The 20683-nt window shown below is 50.3% G+C and overlaps 1 protein-coding gene across 1 annotated transcript in view; it reads left to right on the top strand.

Annotated features, from left to right (window-relative positions):
* KIF5A (kinesin family member 5A) overlaps positions 1 to 18411 on the top strand; it is a 32412-nt gene extending 14001 nt beyond the window's left edge. Inside the window, exons 3-29 of the mRNA XM_047742341.1 lie at positions 4 to 77; positions 478 to 582; positions 824 to 872; positions 1535 to 1590; positions 1833 to 1920; positions 2201 to 2325; positions 2820 to 2924; positions 3078 to 3226; positions 3331 to 3479; positions 3805 to 3980; positions 5482 to 5550; positions 5911 to 6117; positions 6416 to 6562; positions 7343 to 7531; positions 7902 to 8019; positions 8362 to 8426; positions 8517 to 8626; positions 8989 to 9090; positions 9609 to 9669; positions 9911 to 9982; positions 10147 to 10251; positions 13037 to 13253; positions 13515 to 13668; positions 13976 to 14058; positions 14461 to 14488; positions 14950 to 15064; positions 16131 to 18411. Coding sequence (XP_047598297.1) covers positions 4 to 77; positions 478 to 582; positions 824 to 872; positions 1535 to 1590; positions 1833 to 1920; positions 2201 to 2325; positions 2820 to 2924; positions 3078 to 3226; positions 3331 to 3479; positions 3805 to 3980; positions 5482 to 5550; positions 5911 to 6117; positions 6416 to 6562; positions 7343 to 7531; positions 7902 to 8019; positions 8362 to 8426; positions 8517 to 8626; positions 8989 to 9090; positions 9609 to 9669; positions 9911 to 9982; positions 10147 to 10251; positions 13037 to 13253; positions 13515 to 13668; positions 13976 to 14058; positions 14461 to 14488; positions 14950 to 15028 — 2882 coding nt within the window. The 3' untranslated portion in view covers positions 15029 to 15064; positions 16131 to 18411. The remainder of the gene's footprint in view (positions 1 to 3; positions 78 to 477; positions 583 to 823; positions 873 to 1534; positions 1591 to 1832; positions 1921 to 2200; positions 2326 to 2819; positions 2925 to 3077; positions 3227 to 3330; positions 3480 to 3804; positions 3981 to 5481; positions 5551 to 5910; positions 6118 to 6415; positions 6563 to 7342; positions 7532 to 7901; positions 8020 to 8361; positions 8427 to 8516; positions 8627 to 8988; positions 9091 to 9608; positions 9670 to 9910; positions 9983 to 10146; positions 10252 to 13036; positions 13254 to 13514; positions 13669 to 13975; positions 14059 to 14460; positions 14489 to 14949; positions 15065 to 16130) is intronic.
* Positions 18412 to 20683: the final 2272 nt, after the last annotated feature.

Below are 20683 nucleotides of genomic sequence, written 5' to 3'. Positions count from 1 at the left end.
CAGATGTCCTTGCTGGCTACAATGGCACCATTTTTGCTTATGGTCAGACATCCTCAGGGAAAACACATACCATGGAGGTGAGGGTTCTGACTTCCATGAGGGGTGAGGAGCTGGGAGTGTTAATGGGAGGCCCAGGAATCTCAGTGGGGCAAGACCTAGGAATCAAGCTTGCTTGGTCTGGAGGATGAGTGGAGGGGCAGGATGATAGTGGAAGTGTAGTGAAATCCCCCCAGCCTGCTGCAGTTTTCCATCCTTTCCACTACTCTAGTTTTCTTCTTTTGATCTGGAAAAGCAGCTGCCATAAAAGTCCAAAGGGCCACTCAGGTGTCTCATCATTTCAGTTAAAGGTAGACATGGCAGTGGCTGCCCAAGATGGTCTTCTTACCCACTCTGACCTCTGGGTTCACCTGCATACTTCTTGAGTTGTCTCATTCTTTCTGAGTCTCAGCCTCATTCTGGAATACCCTTCCCCCCTAGGGAAAGCTGCATGACCCCCAGCTGATGGGAATCATTCCTCGAATTGCCCGAGACATCTTCAACCACATCTACTCCATGGATGAGAACCTTGAGTTCCACATCAAGGTAATCACGGCATGACAGCTGGGCATCCTCAAATGGGACCTGGGAGGGGAAGAACTAGTACGAACCCGCTGAGTACCTGGGCACCCCAACTTACTTTCTGCTCTGGTTACTTCAGTTCTTCTCTGCTAAGATATTCTCATCTGCTCTTTCTCTCCTCCACCTACCATTTGAGCAGGTCGTAGTCACATGAGATCCCTGGGTCAGATTTAAAATAGGCCCTCTTCACTTTTTCCCTGACCAGGTTTCTTACTTTGAGATTTACCTGGACAAAATTCGTGACCTTCTGGATGGTGAGTGGTGTTTAACCCAACTGGGCAGGCAGGTGGGGGTGTGAGGAGGGCAAGGAAAAGAAAGATCACATTGCTTTTGTGCAGATCACACACACACACACACACACACACACACACACACACTCATATCCATGTCCCTTGCCTCCATTCCCCAAAGTTTCCGAAAGTAAAAAGGGTCGGAAGATGAGCGTGGACAATCAGGCCTATATAGAATAGCCTGAGACCAGCTGGGACCTTGAGGCTAGAATCCTGGAAGAGAAGAAACTAAGCTTTCAGTGTGTGCAGGGAATTAAAACTTCATGGGGAAGTCTTTCTCCTTTATTTTTATTTCTATTTTTTAGATTTTTTTAATTTATTAATTTATTTATTTATTTATCTGAGAAAGCAAGCAAGCATGAGTGGTGGCGGGAGTGGGGGAGGAGCAGAGGGAGAGGGACTAGCAGACTTCTCACTGAGCACAGAGAGCCCGGCGCAGGGCTCAATCTCATGACTGTGAGATCCTAACCTGAGCCAAAATTAAGAGGTGGACTCTTAACTGACTGAGCTATCCAGGCACCCCCTCATTTTTTCACATAGAAGAAACCACTGTCTCAGCAGGCTGCAGGGTGCAGGGTTGGGGGAAGGACTGCTGGCCTTGCTTACCCTGCATTGTCTTGATTCAGTGACCAAGACAAATCTGTCTGTGCATGAGGACAAGAATCGGGTGCCATTTGTCAAGGTGAGAGTGGGGACGGGGCATCTGGGCGGGGGTCACTGTACTGAGAGTGGGGGCGTGGCAGGTGGGTAGACCAGAGACCTGGAAGTTGGAAGGCAGATGTCTTAGAGAAGTGAGATGTGCCAAGTGCTAGGGAAAGTCTGAGGGTTTGGAAAAGACAGTTTTGAAAGGTCGTTTGGTCAGCGTGCAGGTAATACAATCTGCAGATCAACATTTGTGGGTCACTGTCCATTCGCCTCCTGCAGGGTTGTACCGAACGCTTTGTGTCCAGTCCCGAGGAGATTTTAGATGTGATTGATGAGGGGAAATCAAATCGTCATGTGGCTGTCACCAGTGAGTGGGGATCTACGGGGCTCTTGAGTCTAGGAGTCTGCTACTCCTCTACATCCTCTGGGGCTGAGGGACTGGAAGGGAGCAAGGGTGGACTGTGTCCTCCAGAAGAAGGGGCCCCTCTTGGATGTGCGACCCAGCTGCCTGGGAGGTGCAGTGGCAGGGCTGGTCCTAGCAGGTGCCCTCTGTCTCCGGGTGGGCCAGCGGTCAGGTGAGGCTGGGGGCTTCGGGCTTCAGCTCCGCAGGTATCGGTACAGGGACTGTCTCTGCCTTGGCCCTGCAGACATGAACGAGCACAGCTCTCGGAGCCACAGCATCTTCCTCATCAACATCAAGCAGGAGAACATGGAGACCGAGCAGAAGCTCAGTGGGAAGCTGTATCTTGTGGACCTGGCGGGGAGTGAGAAGGTTGGGGACCTGGCAGTGGGGTGGACAGGGGAGGAGGTCTGGGGACTTGTTTTCATCAAAATAACTTTTTCATTAGGATATAATTCACATACCATAAAGTTTCACCATTTTGAAATATATAGCTCCATGGGTTTTAGGATTCTTAGAAGGTTGTGTGCCCATCACCACTAATTCTAGAGCATTTTCATCACCTGTTAGCAGTCATTCCCTATTCCCCTCTCCCCTAACCCCTGGCAATCACTAATCTACTTTTTGTTTCTGTGGATTTGCCTTTTCTGGACATCTCCTATAAATGGGATAGTACAATATGTGGGCGGGAGGGGGTGGCTTTGGCAAGAGGGTTAGGGTAATAGAGGAAGGGCCTTGTCTGTTCTCTTCCACTGTCCCCTCCCTCCCCTCCTTGGACTGAATCCTCCTGAGTGGAGAAGAGGCGGCGAGAGCCCTCTGTCCCCCTGCAGCTCTCGTGACACGCTCCTTCCTTAATGCTCTGGTAGGTCAGCAAGACCGGAGCAGAGGGGGCTGTGCTGGATGAGGCAAAGAATATCAACAAGTCACTGTCAGCCCTTGGGAACGTGATCTCCGCGCTGGCTGAAGGCACGGTGAGTGTCCCTTAGGCCTTGTCCCATCTTCTCCTACTGCTGCCATTTCATCATGCTCGATCCATGGGGTGTGGAATCCCTTGTCAGCATCGCTGTCCTTTCTGATTTCCTTGTTGAATATTTTTCTGATTCGTGGTCTCCCTCCTCCCCCAGAAAAGCTACGTCCCGTATCGTGACAGCAAAATGACACGGATTCTCCAGGACTCTCTGGGAGGAAACTGCCGGACGACTATGTTCATCTGCTGCTCACCATCCAGCTACAACGATGCAGAGACCAAGTCCACCCTGATGTTTGGGCAGCGGTCAGTGGCAGGGTCCCCACTCCTGAGCCAGCCCCTGTTGCTCTCTCCCCTCCATGTCACACCAGCCTTCATGGAGGTCTCAGCTCCTTGTTCTCCTCCCCCAGGGCAAAGACCATTAAGAACACTGCCTCGGTGAATCTGGAGCTGACTGCTGAGCAGTGGAAGAAGAAATATGAGAAGGAGAAGGAGAAGACAAAGGCTCAGAAGGAGACAATTGCCAAGCTAGAGGCTGAGCTCAGCCGGTGGCGCAATGGTTAGAGAGAGTTCCAGCTGGTGTGAGACGCGGCAGGAGGAGGAGGCTGAGGGGACCAGAGGGGCCCTGTCTGGTGTGGGGCTTCAGGGCGGGCCAACCTCCAAGGAGGGCTGTGTCTCTGGAGGGGTGCAGTCCAGCGGTGATGAAGGAAGGGGAGAGGGGGCTGATGGCAGCCCTTATCCCACCCCCCAGAAAAGGTTGGAGGTGCATGCACTTGGTAACAAAGATGGAGACCTGCCTGGAGGTCTCAGTGTTGAGGAGCGAGGCAGGAAGGAGTCCTGAAGGATCTTCTCCCATCCCTCTCCTTGTTCTGCCCCTTGGCCAGGAGAGAATGTGCCTGAGACGGAGCGCCTAGCTGGGGACGATGCGGCCCTGGGAACTGAGCTCTGTGAGGAGACGCCCGTGAATGACAACTCTTCCATCGTGGTGCGCATCGCCCCCGAGGAGCGGCAGAAATATGAGGAGGAGATCCGCCGCCTCTATAAGCAGCTTGATGACAAGGTGAGGACGCCCAGGGCACAGGGGGCAGCCAGCGGCATGAGAAGTGAGGGTTGAAGGAATTCACTTGTACTGCTTTTTTAAAAATTTTTTTAAGAGGGACACACGCTCATTATTGAACATGTGGAAGGTCGCCCTGAGTAACATTTAGAACTATGGAATCACTGCATCGTACACCTTAAACTAATATAACACTGTGCATTAACTATCCTGGAATTAAAATTGAACTTAATAAAAATTATATTAAGAAATTTAGAAGATGGGGCACCTGGGTGGCTCAATGGGTTAAAGCCTCTGCCTTCAGCTCAGGTCATGATCCCAGGGTCCTGGGATCAAGCCCCACATCGGGCTCTCTGCTCAGCGGGGAGCCTGCTTCCCACTCTCTCTCTGTCTGCTGCTTTGCCTAGTTGTGATCTCTGTCTGTCAAATAAATAAATAAAATCTTTAAAAAAAAAAAAAAGAAATTTAGAAGGTGATTAAAAATATACAGAAGAGGGCGCCTGGGTGGCTCAGTGGGTTAAGCCGCTGCCTTCGGCTCAGGTCATGATCTCAGGGTCCTGGAATCGAGTCCCGCATCGGGCACTCTGCTCAGCAGGGAGCCTGCTTCCCTCTCTCTCTCTCTGCCTGCCTCTCTGTCTACTTGTGATCTCTCTCTGTCAAATAAATAAATAAAAATCTTAAAAAAAATATACAGAAGAAAATTTAAGTCCTCCATCATCCCACCATTCAGAGATAATACCTTTAGCATTCTGCTTTTCTCCACACAGAGAGCATGAATTGAGATACACCATATATGTAATTTTGCATCTGATTCCTTCATTCCACATCGTATAAGGAACAATTTTCCACTTTGTTACCGATTCCTTACAAAAGTATTTTTTTTAAAATGGCTACCTAACCGTCCATTTATCGAAATGCATCAAACCATTAATTACAGGGCTTCTAATCTTCTCTGTTTTTAGTAGTGTGTTTTTGCTTTTGAGTGATTTGATTAGAGTGGAGCACTAAAGCGGGATTTCTGGGTTAGAGGATATGCGCTTTAACCTAAAGGCTCTTGTGGTGTATTGTCAAGGTTATACCACCTTCCGGGGAGAAAGGAATTTGAAAGTGAGGACAGGAATGAGGCAAGAGAGTGAGGGAAAAACTTCTTTTTAGGATATGGGGTTTCTTTCCTTTTTTTTTTTTTTTTAAGATTTTATTTATTTATTTGACAGAGAGAGATCACAGTAGACAGAGGCAAGCAGAGAGAGAGAGGGAAGCAGGCTCCCTGCTGAGTAGAGAGCCAGATGTGGGACTTGATCCCAGAACCCTGAGATCATGACCTGAGCCGAAGGCAGCAGCCTAACCCACTGAGCCACCCAGGCGCCCTAGGATATGGGGTTTCTAACTCAAGCCTGAACTGTCTGGAGCTTTGTCAGGATCCTTCCTCTGCCCATACCCCCATAAGTCCTGACTGGACAGAGCAGATTCCCTTCACCCCACCTTTCCCCCTTGCCTCCAACAGGATGATGAGATCAACCAGCAGAGTCAGCTCATAGAGAAGCTTAAGCAGCAGATGCTGGACCAGGAAGAGGTAATGGGAAGGAGGACCAGACATAAGAGGAGGGCATTGTGTTCCCCAAAAGGCATAAAAGACCTTTTACAACCAGATGGAAGAAGAACTTGGTCACCACCCCCACCAAACTATCCAAGTCTCGGGACTTAACTGGGACTGTGTGTAAAACACAGGTTTGGGAGTCTGGGTGTTTCTTCCTTCTGTGACGCATACAGCCCTCTTGCTCTCACTTTGACCCTTGCCCCTCTCCTTGAGCTCCGCCCTCCAGGCTTAGGGAACCAGAGAGGCCCCGTCTGGGCCAGTGCTCTTGGCTTCCCCTGACCAGGGGGCCAGTCACTGGCGGCAGACCCCCTCATGTGCCTCGCCTCTTGCTCCTAGCTGCTGGTGTCCACTCGGGGTGACAATGAGAAGGTCCAGCGGGAGCTGAGCCACCTGCAGTCGGAGAATGATGCTGCTAAGGAGGAGGTGAAGGAGGTGCTGCAGGCCCTGGAGGAGCTGGCCGTGAACTACGACCAGAAGTCCCAGGAGGTAGAAGAGAAGAGCCAGCAGAACCAGCTGCTGGTGGATGAGCTGTCTCAGAAAGTGGTGAGTAGCTGACCGGGGTCCAAGCGCCCCTGGCCTCCAGAACACCACCAGGGACCTCTGCATCCTGGGGGCACATCACACTCATGCCTTTGCCCCACTGTGCAGTGTGCCACGGGACCCTCTCCCGCCTTGTCACCACCCTTTGCCCTCCTGACCCCTATCTCTTCCAGACCCTTTGGCAGGGCCTGTGTACTCTCTGTAGCCATCTTCGGGGTCACATCTGAGACAGAGGCTCTGCCTGGGCTAGGGAGGGGAGTGGGAAGATGGCCAACGGGGTGACGTGAGGGGCTGTCCCCAGGCCACCATGCTGGCTCTGGAGTCTGAGTTGCAGCGGCTACAAGAGGTCAGTGGACACCAGCGGAAACGAATTGCAGAGGTGCTGAACGGGCTGATGAAGGACCTGAGTGAGTTCAGTGTCATCGTGGGCAACGGGGAGATTAAGCTGGTGAGTGGTACTGGAGGCAGCAGTCTTGTTCAGGTCATTCTTGCCCTGGGCACTGGTGGGAGAGGCAGTGGGGTACCAGGCCCTCAGGGATACTGAGGAAGGTGGGCCAAAGAGCCAGGAAACACGCCTTTAAATTAGACCTGGGAAAACACGTAGACTTTTGCATAGACTCCGCTGTAAATACACCTTCTAGAGGGTGCTGAATAAAGAGGCCATGGAGGGGCGCCTGGGTGGCTCAGTCGTTAAGTGTCTGCCTTCAGCTCAGGTCACGATCCCAGGGTACTGGGTACTGGGATCGAGCCCCACATCAGGCTTCCTGCTTTGTGGGAAGCCTGCTTCTTCCTCTCCCATTCCCCCTGCTTGTGTTCCCTCTTTCACTGTACCTGTCAAATAAATGAAATCGTTAAAAAAAAATTAAAAAATAAAAAAAGAGGCCCTGGAGATGGGTATATGATAACGGGTGTTAGAGGTGAGGCCCAGAGCTGGGAATGAGATCTGCAAGTCCGTGGCAGTGCCCATCGAGCAGATCAGTGCGACTCCAAATCACTTTGCTCTATAAGATGGAAGAGGGCAACTGTCAGAACTGGATCTTTAAGTGCAGGGAGAAGGATTTAGTATGAAATGTCAGGTGATAGCCTCTGAAAGTTGTTTGGAAAATACGGGTGCCACCCAAGTCTCCATGTGGATGGGCGTACGCGGGGACGGGCCAGATCCCTGGGAATGGGAAAAGGCTTCCCTGCAGCCCAGAAGCTCCTCTTGCTGCCGTCTCCCACCCCGCAGCCAGTGGAGATCAGCGGAGCCATCGAGGAGGAGTTCACGGTGGCCCGACTCTACATCAGCAAAATCAAGTCGGAAGTCAAGTCAGTGGTCAAGCGTTGCCGGCAGCTGGAGAACCTGCAGGTCGAATGTCACCGCAAGATGGAGGTGACCGGGCGGGAGCTCTCATCCTGCCAGCTCCTCATCTCCCAGGTGAGCGCCGGGCACCGAGAGCCTTTGCATGCTGTGAGAAGGAGGACGGGTCTGCGGCTATGGGATAAGACTCCCGGCAGCCACCCTTCATGTCAAGGGCCTAGGGTCAGCCAAAGTCCAGAACAGAAGCGCCTGGGCTAGCCGGAGAGGGGCCGGGCCGGGGAAGGGAAGGTTCAGAGAGGGTACCACCCTCTGAGCTGATGGGGTCTCAAGGAAGGGGCTCTAAAGAAATGGCCCATGGCCCACTGTCTACAAGCCAGTGCAGCATAAGGGGGGGGCCCCTGGGAGGAGAGCTGCAGAGGTCAGTGTTGCCCAGCTGTGTCCTTGACTCCATCCCTCTTCTTCCCCTCCCCAACCCTCCCCCCACTAGCACGAGGCCAAGATCCGCTCGCTTACAGAATATATGCAGAGTGTGGAGCTAAAGAAGCGGCACCTGGAAGAGTCCTATGACTCCCTGAGCGATGAGCTGGCCAAGCTCCAGGCCCAGGGTGAGGCCTTCTTCAACCTCTAAACCACACATCCTGGGACCTGAGATCCCAGAGCGGGGCAGGGAGGAAAAGCCATGAACACCAAAATATACCTCCTAACAGCAGGCTCATCCTACGCATGAGACTGAGACCATGGAAGCTTGGGCCTGTAGCTTATTGTACACGAGCTGTAAACCCTCCAGGGACCTCTTTCCCTGCTGTATCAAACTGTACCGTCCTAACCCAGCACATCCTCAGGGGCCCACACTGGGTCACTATCCCCTGTCCTGCCTGGAACTCTGGTCACAAAGTGGAGTTCTTTCCAGAGGTGCTAAGTAAGCTGCTCTCCCGTCTTTCCCTCAGAAACTGTGCATGAAGTGGCCCTAAAGGACAAGGAGCCGGACACCCAGGATGCAGATGACGTGAAGGTGAGTGGGGAAGGGGCAGGGCGCAGCTGGGGCCCTCTCCCATCTGGTGCTGGGAGTCTGGCTTTGAGCGTGGGATGGGGGTCTTCGCAGAAGGCCCTGGAGGTGCAGCTGGAGAGTCACCGGGAGGCCCATCACCGGCAGCTGGCTCGGCTCCGGGATGAGATCAACGAGAAGCAGAAGACCATTGATGAGCTCAAAGAGTAAGAGTCCCCCCTGGCCGGCTCTGGCCTCTAGGTTCCCTCTTGGCCTGGGGTCTGGCTTATTCATTTCCATGGGCCACTTCCTGCCCAACCATGCCACAGCTTTGTAGCCCAACTCCAGGAGGCACGGCAGTGAGGACTAGTTCTTCTCCTTGAGCCCTTATGATTAGATAGCCCATGGCCCCTCACGCTGTCGTGGAAGCCAAGGCCTGCATCTCCTTCCGCTAATCTGAAGGTAGAAGCATCCCTCAGTCCTAACCGGACCCACTTGTACCAGAAGGAAACGTTTGCAGGGCTGGTCTTCCCTTTCCCCCTCATTAATAACCTTTTTGTTCTCTCCCACACCTCCTTGCCCTCGGTAGCCTGAATCAGAAGCTGCAGTTAGAGCTAGAGAAGCTCCAGGCCGACCATGAGAAGCTGAAGAATGAAGAACACGAGAAGAGCAGCAAGCTCCAGGAGCTGACGTAAGTGTTGGCCCAACCCGCTACTCACTCACACCTGCAGAGCCGGGCACCATGCGGGTGGGAAACGGTGGCCCCCAGCAGGCAGATGCCTCGGAAGAATCATCAGATGGGGTGGGGAAGGACCCCCAAAAAAAGACGTTCAGAGATTACCTCTATTGAACATTAGCTGCCCTGGCCTGGAAAGATGTGGGTCATGTTCTTCTAAGGGTGAAAAGCAGGCTGCAAAACAGTATGAATGGTATGATCCCATACAATTTTTGTGGGATATACCTGCATTATAGTAAGAGTCCGGAAAGACGGACACCAGAATGTTAATGGTGGTTTGATCTGTAAGTAGTCAAATTATGGGCTTTTTATGAAACTCATTGTACTTTCTTTTTCTTTCCTAATTTCTGCACAGCAAACATGGGTAACTTTTATAATTAGTTACAACAGAGTCTAGATCAAGGGAATGGAGAGGGAGGAGAGAGGGAGGAAGGAAAGTCCTGAGGGACTCTTGTGTTTTCTTCTTGCCCCAGATTTCTGTACGAGCGACATGAACAGTCCAAGCAGGACCTCAAGGGTCTGGAGGAGACAGTTGTGAGTGGTTTCCCTCTGGGCCAAGTTAACAGGGTGAGGTGGGGGCTTCATTTCTTTCCCTGACTTCTCCATAACCCCTTTCCTTATACAGACAGAGTCAGTCTGTGGCATAATCAGGACATATCTTTTCCTAAAGGATCAGTGACTCACCTGCCCAGATAGACTGATGGTTCCTATAATTTGGGAGCCAAGAGGCTAACCTGGGATTTGGCTATCCCCAATCTGTCATCATTCTTTCCAGGCCCGGGAACTCCAGACCCTCCACAACCTTCGCAAGCTGTTCGTTCAAGACGTCACGACTCGAGTCAAGAAAGTGAGTTCCATCCTTGGAAACTTCCCAGCCCCCATACTGTCCCCTGCCCACAGCTTTCTCCAACCCCTGTGGCTGCCAGTGGAACTGGCTTGGACTGCTGTGGGTGAGACCTTTCTGGCCTTGGGATAGCCACATCTTCCCCCCCTGCCCCCGTCTTTCATCAGAGTGCAGAAATGGAGCCCGAGGACAGTGGGGGGATTCACTCCCAAAAGCAGAAGATTTCCTTTCTTGAGAACAACCTGGAACAGCTTACAAAGGTTCACAAACAGGTAAGAGTAGGGGACAGGGTGAAGAGAACTCTTGAGGCCAGGTGCCTGGGAGACCCAAATCCTTCAAGGTCCCTTGGATTTAGGAAAATCAATTTTTGTATGTTTTCCTTCCTTTTCCCTTTTACTTTTCCTGCTAATCCCTTCCTTATCCATGTTTGGTTCCACTTTTGCCCTGGTCTTTGTTCCATCCCTGTTCTCCCCTCTCAAAGCTACCAACCTGCCCCTGTTCAAAGGGAAATGCCCCAGGCCTCTGGATTTGGAGGGAGAGGTTGAAACTGGTAGATGTTTCAGAAGCATGGGCCTGTAACTACAGACAAGGGGTACTGGTCAGGGATGAGGAAAAAGCCAGGGAAGTGGGGCTTTCTCTCATAGAGAGAACTCCATCTGCCCAGGCCTGGGGCAGGCATGCAGGGTAATTAATTTAAAAAGGTGTCCTCCAGATGGCACAACCAGCCCCTGATAGGGGCTGGTTGGAACCCCTTTGTATTAAGTTGCTGCCTCTCTGTCCCCCTTCTTGCTGCTGTGGCTCCTTAGGTGGCTGACTGGGTTTCAAAGGTATGGGGTGGGGAAGTGGAAGGGGCAGTGCAAAGGAGTCAGGACAGGAAATGTTTGGTGCATACAGGGCAGGAACACCCTCGCCAGCGCCGAATATCTGAGCCTTGAGGACAGGTGCCCCAATGTGTCAACCGGCTCTTCTAACTGACGCGTGAAATAAACCCTGATCTATACTTCATGCCCTTTCTTTCAGTCCCACCTGGACATTTGATTTAGATTCATCTTCTCACTAAACTGAAGCTTAAATTTCTCAGCGCAATGCCCAGCATATTTAACAAATACTTGGTACTTTTTTTTTTAAACATATATAATGGGAGGGAAAAATCCCAGAACTGTGGCCCAGTGATAATCTGCAGGGTATATTTATTTTATTTGGGCCTGTGTAGGGCTGCACTACCATCTTTCCCCCTTTGCTCATTATACATACAGCAGTATAACAATGTAACAACATTCCGGAAAAGTTGAAGGTCCAGGAAAGAAACCTTTGTAATCTGTTCTGCCATCCTCTTCTCTCTCTCTTTTTTTTTTTTTTTAAAGATTTTATTTTATTTATTTGTCAGAGAGAGAGAGAGAGAGAGCGCGAGAGTGAGCACAGGCAGAGGCAGAGGGAGAAGCAGGCTCCCTGCTGAGCAAGGAGCCTGATGTGGGACTCCGTCCCAGGACTCTGGGATCATGACCCGAGCCGAAAGCAGCCGCTTAACCAACTGAGCCACCCAGGCGTCCCTGCCATCCTCTTCTCCTTTCTGTGTTCACTTTCCTTCCCTGTCCAAATGTGTGTCATGTTGCTTGTTCTTCCCCAATATTTTTAGTGTGGTAAAATACACATAAAATTTGCCACCAGAACGATCTTTAACTTCAGTGGTATTAAATGCATTCCTACTTTTGTGTGACTCCCCCACCGTCCTTCCCCACCCCTGTTGTCTTGTAAAACCGCACCTCTATACCCACTACGCAGTAACTCCCATTCCCCCTCCCTCCCAGCCCCTGGCAACCACCATTCTTTTGTTCTCTATGATTCTGACTCCTCAAAGTACCTCATATAAGTGGAAGCCTGCAGGGTTTGTCCTGGGGCTGGCCTATTGCACTTAGCATCACACCCTCCAGGCTTATCCACAGCGAAGTGTGTGTCGGGAAACCATGGGCTGTTTCCTTTTTCCTCACTGAAGCCACTGCTTCTCTCTGTGCAAAGTCCCAAACACCAAAAACAACTCACCTTGATGATGGAGGACTCCTCACAATGTCCTACTTCAGCAGACACAAGACTAGATAGGGAAATGAGGGAGATGTAGAAACTTACATAGAATCTTAAATAGCCAGGCCTTGAGCCCTATTCCTAACTAAGCTGGACTCTTGTCACAGCAAACCATTGTTTGTAATCTTTAAGTTGTCCAAAGTGGAAGGGGCACAGACTTATTTTCAAGCTCTGCCCTTTCTCCTGTTATGTGCTCTACCAGTTCACCTGGTATCTTTCAAGGCCGGCTCCCACAGGCTGAGGGCCCCCCATTATTGTGTGCAGCCCTATAAAAAAGATCAGGAAGTCTTCTCTGGCTGCAAGGTGGTTGCTTAAATTAAATGGGGGAGGGACAGTCCGGGAAATCCTTGAATGTGAAGGTAATGAGCCTAAATGTTTGTGAGCCCTCAAACATTTTCTTTCCTTCCTATGGGGTGCTGTGTGAATGTGTGCCGGTGGGGGGTGAGGTGGGGGCTCCTACGTTCCAGCTTCTGCTTTGCACTGCACCTAACCTGCACTCAAAACCATACGCATCTTCCAGACAGTGCTTCAGTGATTCATCTCCTGCTGCCCGCCCTATGCATGCCAACAAAGCCATCTCTGGGTGAGGGCTGCCTCACCCCCATGGTCGCCTCAGGGCTGTTGGTCTGGCACAGGCTGTGAGGTCTGGGGGCGTGGGGATCGAGGCCAGGAAAAGACTGGACAGGGCACTGTCACAAGAGTTTGGGGCTGCGGTGGAGCTGACACATTTTGCTGCTCAGAAAATGATGTAACGTTTTCATGCCTGACCACTTTGCTCCGGGAGGAGGAAAGAGCAGGCCAGAGGAGCAATTAGGTAAAGGCAACGAGGCCTTTTGAGGAAAGAGCGCGGTCTCCATCTTCTCTGACTTGATTTCTCTTTATTCTGTCTCCCTGCCCTGCACCCCCGTGCCCCTACTGCTGGCTCTCTCTTGGTTCGCTGGCTTTGCCTTGGCCTCTTCCCTCGGGCTTACCCCACAGCTGGTACGTGACAATGCAGATCTGCGTTGTGAGCTTCCTAAATTGGAAAAACGACTTAGGGCTACGGCTGAGAGAGTTAAGGCCCTGGAGGGTGCACTGAAGGAGGCCAAGGAGGGCGCCATGAAGGACAAGCGCCGGTACCAGCAAGAGGTGGACCGCATCAAGGAGGCCGTCCGGTACAAGAGCTCTGGCAAGCGGGGCCACTCTGCTCAGATCGGTGAGTGGGGGTAAGAGGCTGTAGACAAGGTGGGATTACCTCAGGGGGAGATCAGCACATTCCTAAGTGTTGGGCAACTAGATGCTTGCTTTTTCTCCTACCTCCCCCTGAGGACCACCCCACTACCATCCCCCCAAAAGTGTATAAAAGTAAGAGTGAGGTCATGAGCAGCTCGGTCCAGCTCCAGCTCCGTGACTTCCGGGACTGGGGCAACTGCAAGGAAGCAGCGTCCTCACGGTCATTTTCCTTGCTTTACCACAGCCAAACCTGTCCGGCCTGGCCACTATCCAGCATCTTCACCCACCAACCCCTGTGGCACCCGGAGCCCTGAGTGCATCAGTTACACCAACAGCCTCTTCCAGAACTACCAGAATCTGTACCTGCAGGCTGCGCCCAGCTCCACCTCGGACATGTAGTGAGTGGCCCAGGCGTGGGCTGGAGTCCCCACCCAAGGCTCTCTGCTCTCCATAAGGCATAGGTTGGGTCAATTTTTGGCTGACACTTAATTCCTTTCCTAAGTAGCTTCATTTCAAACCCTTTCTCACCTTCACACCTACAGTTAGAAGGTGGGCATTGCCCTCTCAGCCTGTGGCCCTGTTTGTTGCCCTGTGTTCTCTGGGGATGGGAGGAGAGTACGGCTCTCTCCTTTTGGGGATTCTGGGTCCTATGGGTCCTCGAGGGTGGGTGCCAGAGGCAGCATCTCTCTCCTCTGCTCCATCCAGCTTTGCAAACTCCTGTACCAGCAGTGCGGCCCCATCTTCTGGCGGGCCCCTGGCTTCCTACCAGAAGGCCAACATGGACAATGGTGAGTGAAAAAGATGGGTGACCAGCCTTTGGGATCCCCAGGGCAAGTTGAAAAGTAGAAGAAAAGTCAGTGACGCTGTACCTACAGCTTGAACAAGGCCCATCACTTCAGGATCTTGGACCTTAGAAGTGGATTCCTCCTATTGCCTCCTATTCCCTCCCCTCCCTTCCCCCTTCTCCTTTCCTTCAGAAGGGATCAGGGAGAACTTTCTCAAACAAAATGAGCAGGCAGCTTGGCGTAGTTGAAAATAAAGAGCCACAGACCCAGGTGGCAGCTATACTCTAAAGTCTTGCCTTTTTCTCTAATTGGTCAGGATGAGAGAGGGCTTAGGGAGATGGCTTCTAACATGCCATATCCTTTTTTCTTCTCCTAATCCTGTGTTCTCCATGATGATGCCTTCAGGAAATGCCACAGATATCAATGACAACAGGTACACCAGTTGCTGTTGCTCTTGAGTTCTCTGGGTGGGACCCAAAGAAATGATTAAATTTCCCCTGTGCCCTACTTAGAGGTTCTCTGGAGCATGCAGGGAAAGGAGGGAATGAGAACCATCCTCTCCATCACCGGGTTGTCCCGAGGATCTACTCATTCCCTGCCTCTTGGTGCAGAGAGCACATCCCCTCCTCCAATCCCACTTGGGGCGTCTCCCCACTCTGTTTTGGGGTCTGGGGAAATGGCATGGCCATCTGATGACCTGCCTTTCTCTCCTTCCTTTGGGAACTCTGTGACCTCGGGCGAGTTGGCGCCATCTCTCCACCTTCGGTTTTCCTTGTATTCCTGTAAACCCAAGTAGTCCCTGCCTTTTGTGGTCTCATAGGGATGCTATGAGAACACAGTGACAGGAATGTTTTCCTTTATATGGAGCTGACCGTGCTGGGTCTGTTCTTCTAGGAGTGACCTGCCGTGCGGCTATGAGGCTGAGGAGCAGGCCAAGCTTTTCCCTCTCCACCAAGAGACGGCAGCCAGCTAATCTCCCTCATGGACTGCCACAAACCTGCACTTTCAGGTAGCTTCAGGCTGCTTCCTCTGACCAGCCTCCGGTTGCCTCCTGTCTTGCCCTCCGCCTCTGTGTTTCTCCTGCTTTCTCTCATCATCTCAAAACTTTTACTGTATAGTTGTCCCTCAGCTCCTACTTTCCGTGCCTGGGGGATGTGTCCTTACTGACCCCCAGGCTCTGGACACTGACCTCCCCTCCCCCGCTGATGCTTCCCTTTTGGCCAAAGCAGTAGCCACAGTACTGCCTTTCTGCCACTAGGGGTCACTGCCACACGTCAAAAAGAGTGAGCAGAGGCGGAGCCGGTCTAGAGCCACACCCAGGTTGGGGAATGTAGGGGATATTAGGAGATCTTGAGAGAGATCAGCTCAACCCCCTCTCTGCTTCCACCCTAAAATAATTTTGGATGGATAGGTATTTTCTTAACCAACTTGCCTCCAGTAAAGGAGGTGTTGTCTTCATTCCTGTACCTGTGTCCCATACATCTCATAACTGTGTAGGTCACCCAGAAGCATTAGGAAATGCCCCAGGAGTGCTGACTTTTTGTCTCCATACTGCAGCATCAGCACCCCCTGCCACCTTGCTCAGCAGAGGCAGAAAATAGCTGTGTTTCCCCTCTCAGATCCCTTATCCCACCTCTGTCCCCAGGTCCTCTCTTCCAGTAGGTCAGGCGCCTTCCTGGTGTCTGTGTGTCCCCAGGCTTCTCACGTGCTTGAGGGCCCAGAGCTGGACACTAGGAGCCTGTCTTATTGTCCCCTTTGCATCTCTGGAGACCTAGAAATGAGAGAATATGGCCGGTTGCTTGCTGGGCTGCGTCCAAGCCAAGACCTCTCTGGGGCTTTCCGGGATGGTAGGCCAGACACCCACAGGCAGAAAGGCATGAAGAGTGAAGAAAGAGGGGTGGAGAAGAAAGAGGAAGGGCTGGGGTAGAGGAGCAGGCGCTCGGAGAGCGGTGTCCGGTTGTTGGTAGTAAAGGAACAAGACCGTAAACCAAAGTTTGTACAAATGCCACCCTGTTCCTGTTGGCTGGCTGGGTGAGAAGGTGGTCCCTCACAAGCTCTTTCTCTTTCTTCCCCAGTTTCTAAGAGGGACTGAGGCCTCTCCTCTCAGCATGCTGCAAACCTGTGGTCTGTGACACTAACAACTCCCTCCCAACCCTCGTTATTCAACTGTACTGTTTGATGTCTTCTCTTACTCTGTATCCCTTTGTACTCTATATCTATATATCAAAAGCTGCTGCTATGTCTCTCCTCTCTGTCTTACTCTCTAAGTATCTAATGATGTATTTAGCGATTTCTAAGCATAGTATACTCTCCTCATGTGGGGCAATAGGGAGGAGGGTGAATGTTTCTTCTTTCAAACATGCGTCTCTCACACTGAGTGGTGTTAGTCATGGAGATGATAAAAGAAAAAATGGGAGCTAGAGGGCTGTGATCCTTCACACGCATGCACACACACACATGCACACACACACACACACACACACACACGCACACACACAAAGCCTTAAGCAGAAGAATGTCTTAGCATCATAAGAAGATACAGAAATAGACTCCTCCCCCCTCTCCTTTCACAGACAGCACAGGGGAGGGTAACATGGAAGAACTGCTAAATTACGCATAGAATTTTCTTCATATATCCCTCAACTGAACCGAGGGAGTCTGGGTGTGCAACTCCACCCTCCAAAGTCTACCTTTTGCCTTCCTCTTCCTGTGCCCTGATCCCCCGCCCCAATGACCGAGGACATGGATTATTCCAGGGACCATTTCCATTTTTCCTCAAAACTCCTTTTGATATTCTCTGCCCCAGAACTCATGAACAGAACCTAGAGTTGCTTTAAAATATTTTGAAAATTTGAGGAGGCAGACCCTTCCCAACGGTCTGTCAATGGCTGCTCATCTATCAGGTGATAGTTGTAGGCAAGTGTAGTCAGCTGATTGCTTCTTTGGGTTCGGGGATGAACAGGCTGGGAAATTCCAAGTATTTTTGCCACAGCGATGAGCTGGATTCCTTTCTCTGTCCCATATTGGGCTGCATGTTCTTCCCATCTCCACCTTTTGGTTTGGGACCTTCCAGTTCATTGGCAAAGTATCGATCTCAAAATGTCTTCCTTTCAGGCTGGAGCCTGACTTTTCCCCATTACGCATAAAAAACAAATTTTGTTTGACAGAATTCCTTTGATAATGTCTCCATCTGGTTTTAAGTGCACTTTAAAGAAAGGGGCAGAGCAGAGTTTCCAGACTGGGGGAGGGTGGTGAGAGGAGAGCTCTCTCCCCACCAGCACTGCCCCATGTAATTGATAGGACTGTTACTTTGGTTTCAGACATCCTTTCCTTCCACATGGTGCTAAGGTGGTTTTCTAGGTAACTACAGGGATGGAGAGTGGAGGTCAAAATCAAGAAAGTCCAAGTCAAGAAAGTCTGGTGTCCCCATCCCCAGTCTTACATAGGATGGAAGAACAGGATCCCCCAGCAGCAGGGCAACCATCACCTAGCTTTGAAGGTAGGAAAGAAAGCTCGGGGTGAGTGCTAGCTTATAAATACAGGCTGTATTGGCCTGGGACTCCTTCAAGGGGAAAAGTTCCTTCTTCCTTTACCTATTGGGCCCCTCTTAGCAATTATGGAAAAATGCAGGGAAAAAAAATCGACCAGAAGGGTGTAGAGTAAATCCAAGGCAGCGATATTCAAACCTTTTTAAAAGTAAATCTTATATAGAATCCTGATAGAAAAAAATAACCCAAAGTGACGCAGACCTGAGCAGTTTACATTTTCTTTATTTGCTGGAAAAATGCTTCATTAATGGAGGAGCTCTTGAATGGTCCTAAAAGTTCAGAACCCGAGGGCTCTGTACAGTAGTTTGCAAACCACAACTCTGAGGGAAAGGGGTTCACCCTGGCTCCCCTGCCCCAAGCCCCTAATCAGAGCAGAGAGGGAAAGGCCCAATGGGAGAAGAAGGAAGACGCCTGTGCCCCTGTAGACTTGAGCTAAGATTTGCCAACAGGGCACCTGAGAAGCCAGTGGGCTTTAGGTAATCTTGCCACCAAATGATTCTTTTAAGACACATAAGAGAACGTGAAGGTGTCAGGCAGATGAAGAGAGAGATGTAAGGGGAATCTAATTCACTTACATAAATAAGAACACACACACAAGGCCTTCACCAGAAACTTCACTCTACATCCCCCCCACCCCAGCATCCCTTTCCAGAGAGCCAGGGTCACCCCCAGGGGCACCTGGTCTGCCCACTCACATCTGCCAAAATGTTGCATGCCAGCGTGGAAGACAAACCAAACCGCACAAACCCCAGTGTGTATTTACTTGATGTACATAGATACCTTAAAAATAAAATAAGTGCAATGATGACTCTGTGGTGTTGTCAATCTTTATCCCTCCCCAGTCCCACTCCCTTACTTGCATTTGAAAGTGTGGTACATACCCTTCCAGATGTTCTTCTATATATTTACACATTTGTTTGTCCCCCCCCCCACTGGACAATTTATTCTAGAGATATTTTCATGTCATTATACATAGATATACTTCATTAAAATAGGGGCACCTGGGCAGCTCAATGGATTAAGCATCTGATTCTTGATTTTGGTTCCGTTCATGATCTCAAGGTCGTGGGATAGAGCCTGTGTTGGTCTGAGCTCAGCATGGAGTCTGTTTAAGAGATTCCCTTCCTCTGCCCCTCCCCTGCTTGCATACTCTCTCATACTCTCAAAAAGTAAATAAATGAATCTTTCAAAAATTTACCTCATTAAAATATAGATATAATTTTTTATAAACTTATCCTATTATTTAACCATTCTACTACTGGTAGACATCAATCTAGGTTGTTGTTGTTGTTTTAAGATTTTATTTATTTACTTGACAGAGACACAGCAAGAGAGGGAACACAAGCAGGAGAGGTGGGAGAGGGAGAAGCAGGCTCCCTGAGGAGCAGGGAGCCCAATGCAGGGCTCCATCCCAGGACCCTGGGATGATGATCTGAACCAAAGGCAGGTGCTTAACGACCACCCAGGCACCCCTAGGTTGTAATTTTTAACAAAAAATGGTATCCCATTCTCTTCATTTTGTCCCCCAGACCACCACCTCAGTCCCAGTGACAATTCTGTCCTCCAGTGGGATTCCATTGCTTCTTTGCCAATAGCTCAGTTCTCTTGTACCAAGATGATCTACCACATTCACCCTTCTAACCCCTACCATTTTATTTTTTAATTTAATTTTATTATTTTAATTTAATTTGTTTTATTTTATTTTATTTTAAAGTAGGCAACTGGTATGCCCAATGTGGGGTGTGAACTCATGACCCAGAGATCAAGAGGCACGTCCTCTCCCAACTGAGCCAGTCAAGCACCCCCTGGCCCCCATTTTAGAGCATACCCTTATGTGTCCTCTTCGCTCATACCTTGGAGCTTCTGAGATGAATGGAGAAAAGTGCATGACCAAAACACTGGGGCAACTGAAAGCCTAGGAAGTTAACTGGCTCTTTGGTGTTGCTCCCGCTTCTGTGTATCCCTCTGGTTTCCTCCCTTGCCTCCCAGAGCAGCTGATCAAAACTCCTCCAGATCCCTTCTCACCTCCTCTCCCAGGCAAACAATGAAGGCAACTGAAAGCCTAGGAAGTTAACTGGCTCTTTGGTGTTGCTCCCGCTTCTGTGTATCCCTCTGGTTTCCTCCCTTGCCTCCCAGAGCAGCTGATCAAAACTCCTCCAGATCCCTTCTCACCTCCTCTCCCAGGCAAACAATGAAGGCAACTGAGCATGAAATTCTTCGTCTGCTGTCTATCCCTATACACTTACCTATGTTGCACCAATCCTTTCCTTTCTTGCTCTTTTTTTTTTAAAGATTTTATTTATTTATTTGACAGAGAGATCACAAGCAGGCAGAGAGGCAGGTAGAGAGAGAGGAGGAAGCAGGCTCCCTGCTGAGCAGAGAGCCCGATGCGGGGCTCGATTCCAGGACTCCGAGATCATGACCTGAGCCGAAGGCAGCGGCTTAACCCACTGAGCCACCCAGGCGCCCCTCCTTTCTTGCTCTTAACAAGCGATAAATCTCTCTTCTCCAGACTAAATCAAGTCCCTTCTAGATCCTTCATTCTTGAGATACTAACATAGACCCAAAAAATATAAGATCTAAAATTGATGCAGATAGGCTGTTTGCATCTTCTTTGTGATTTTTCCCCTTTGCCTTGTAAGGTTTCCTTGAAAAGTGTGTTTCTTTTCTTTTCTTTTTTTGTTTATTTTATTTTTTTAAGTAATCTCTATGCTTAATGTGGAGCCCAAACTCACAATCCTGAGATCCAAGAATCACATGTTCTACTGACTGAGCCAGCCAAGTGTATGCCCTGAAAAGTGTATTTTTACTGTTTCTCTATAAGTGACTCCCCATCTTTTTTTTTTTTTTTAACGATTTTATTTATTTATTTGACAGACAGAGATCACAAGTAGGCAGAGAGGCAGGCAGAGAGAGAGAGAGGGGAAAGCAGACTCCCTGCTGAGCAGAGAGCCCCATGTGGGGCTCCATCCCAGGACCCTGAGATCATGACCTGAGCAGAAGGCAGAGGCTTAACCTTAACCGTGAGCCAACCAGGTGCCCCCCCCATCTTGTTTTCTTACAGCCAAATTTCCTGACAA

Source organism: Lutra lutra, chromosome 8 (genome assembly GCF_902655055.1).
Source record: "Lutra lutra chromosome 8, mLutLut1.2, whole genome shotgun sequence".
Lineage (NCBI taxonomy): Eukaryota > Metazoa > Chordata > Mammalia > Carnivora > Mustelidae > Lutra > Lutra lutra.
The sequence above is the reverse complement of the archived record's forward strand: the minus strand, read 5'-3'. Positions and strand labels throughout refer to the sequence as shown.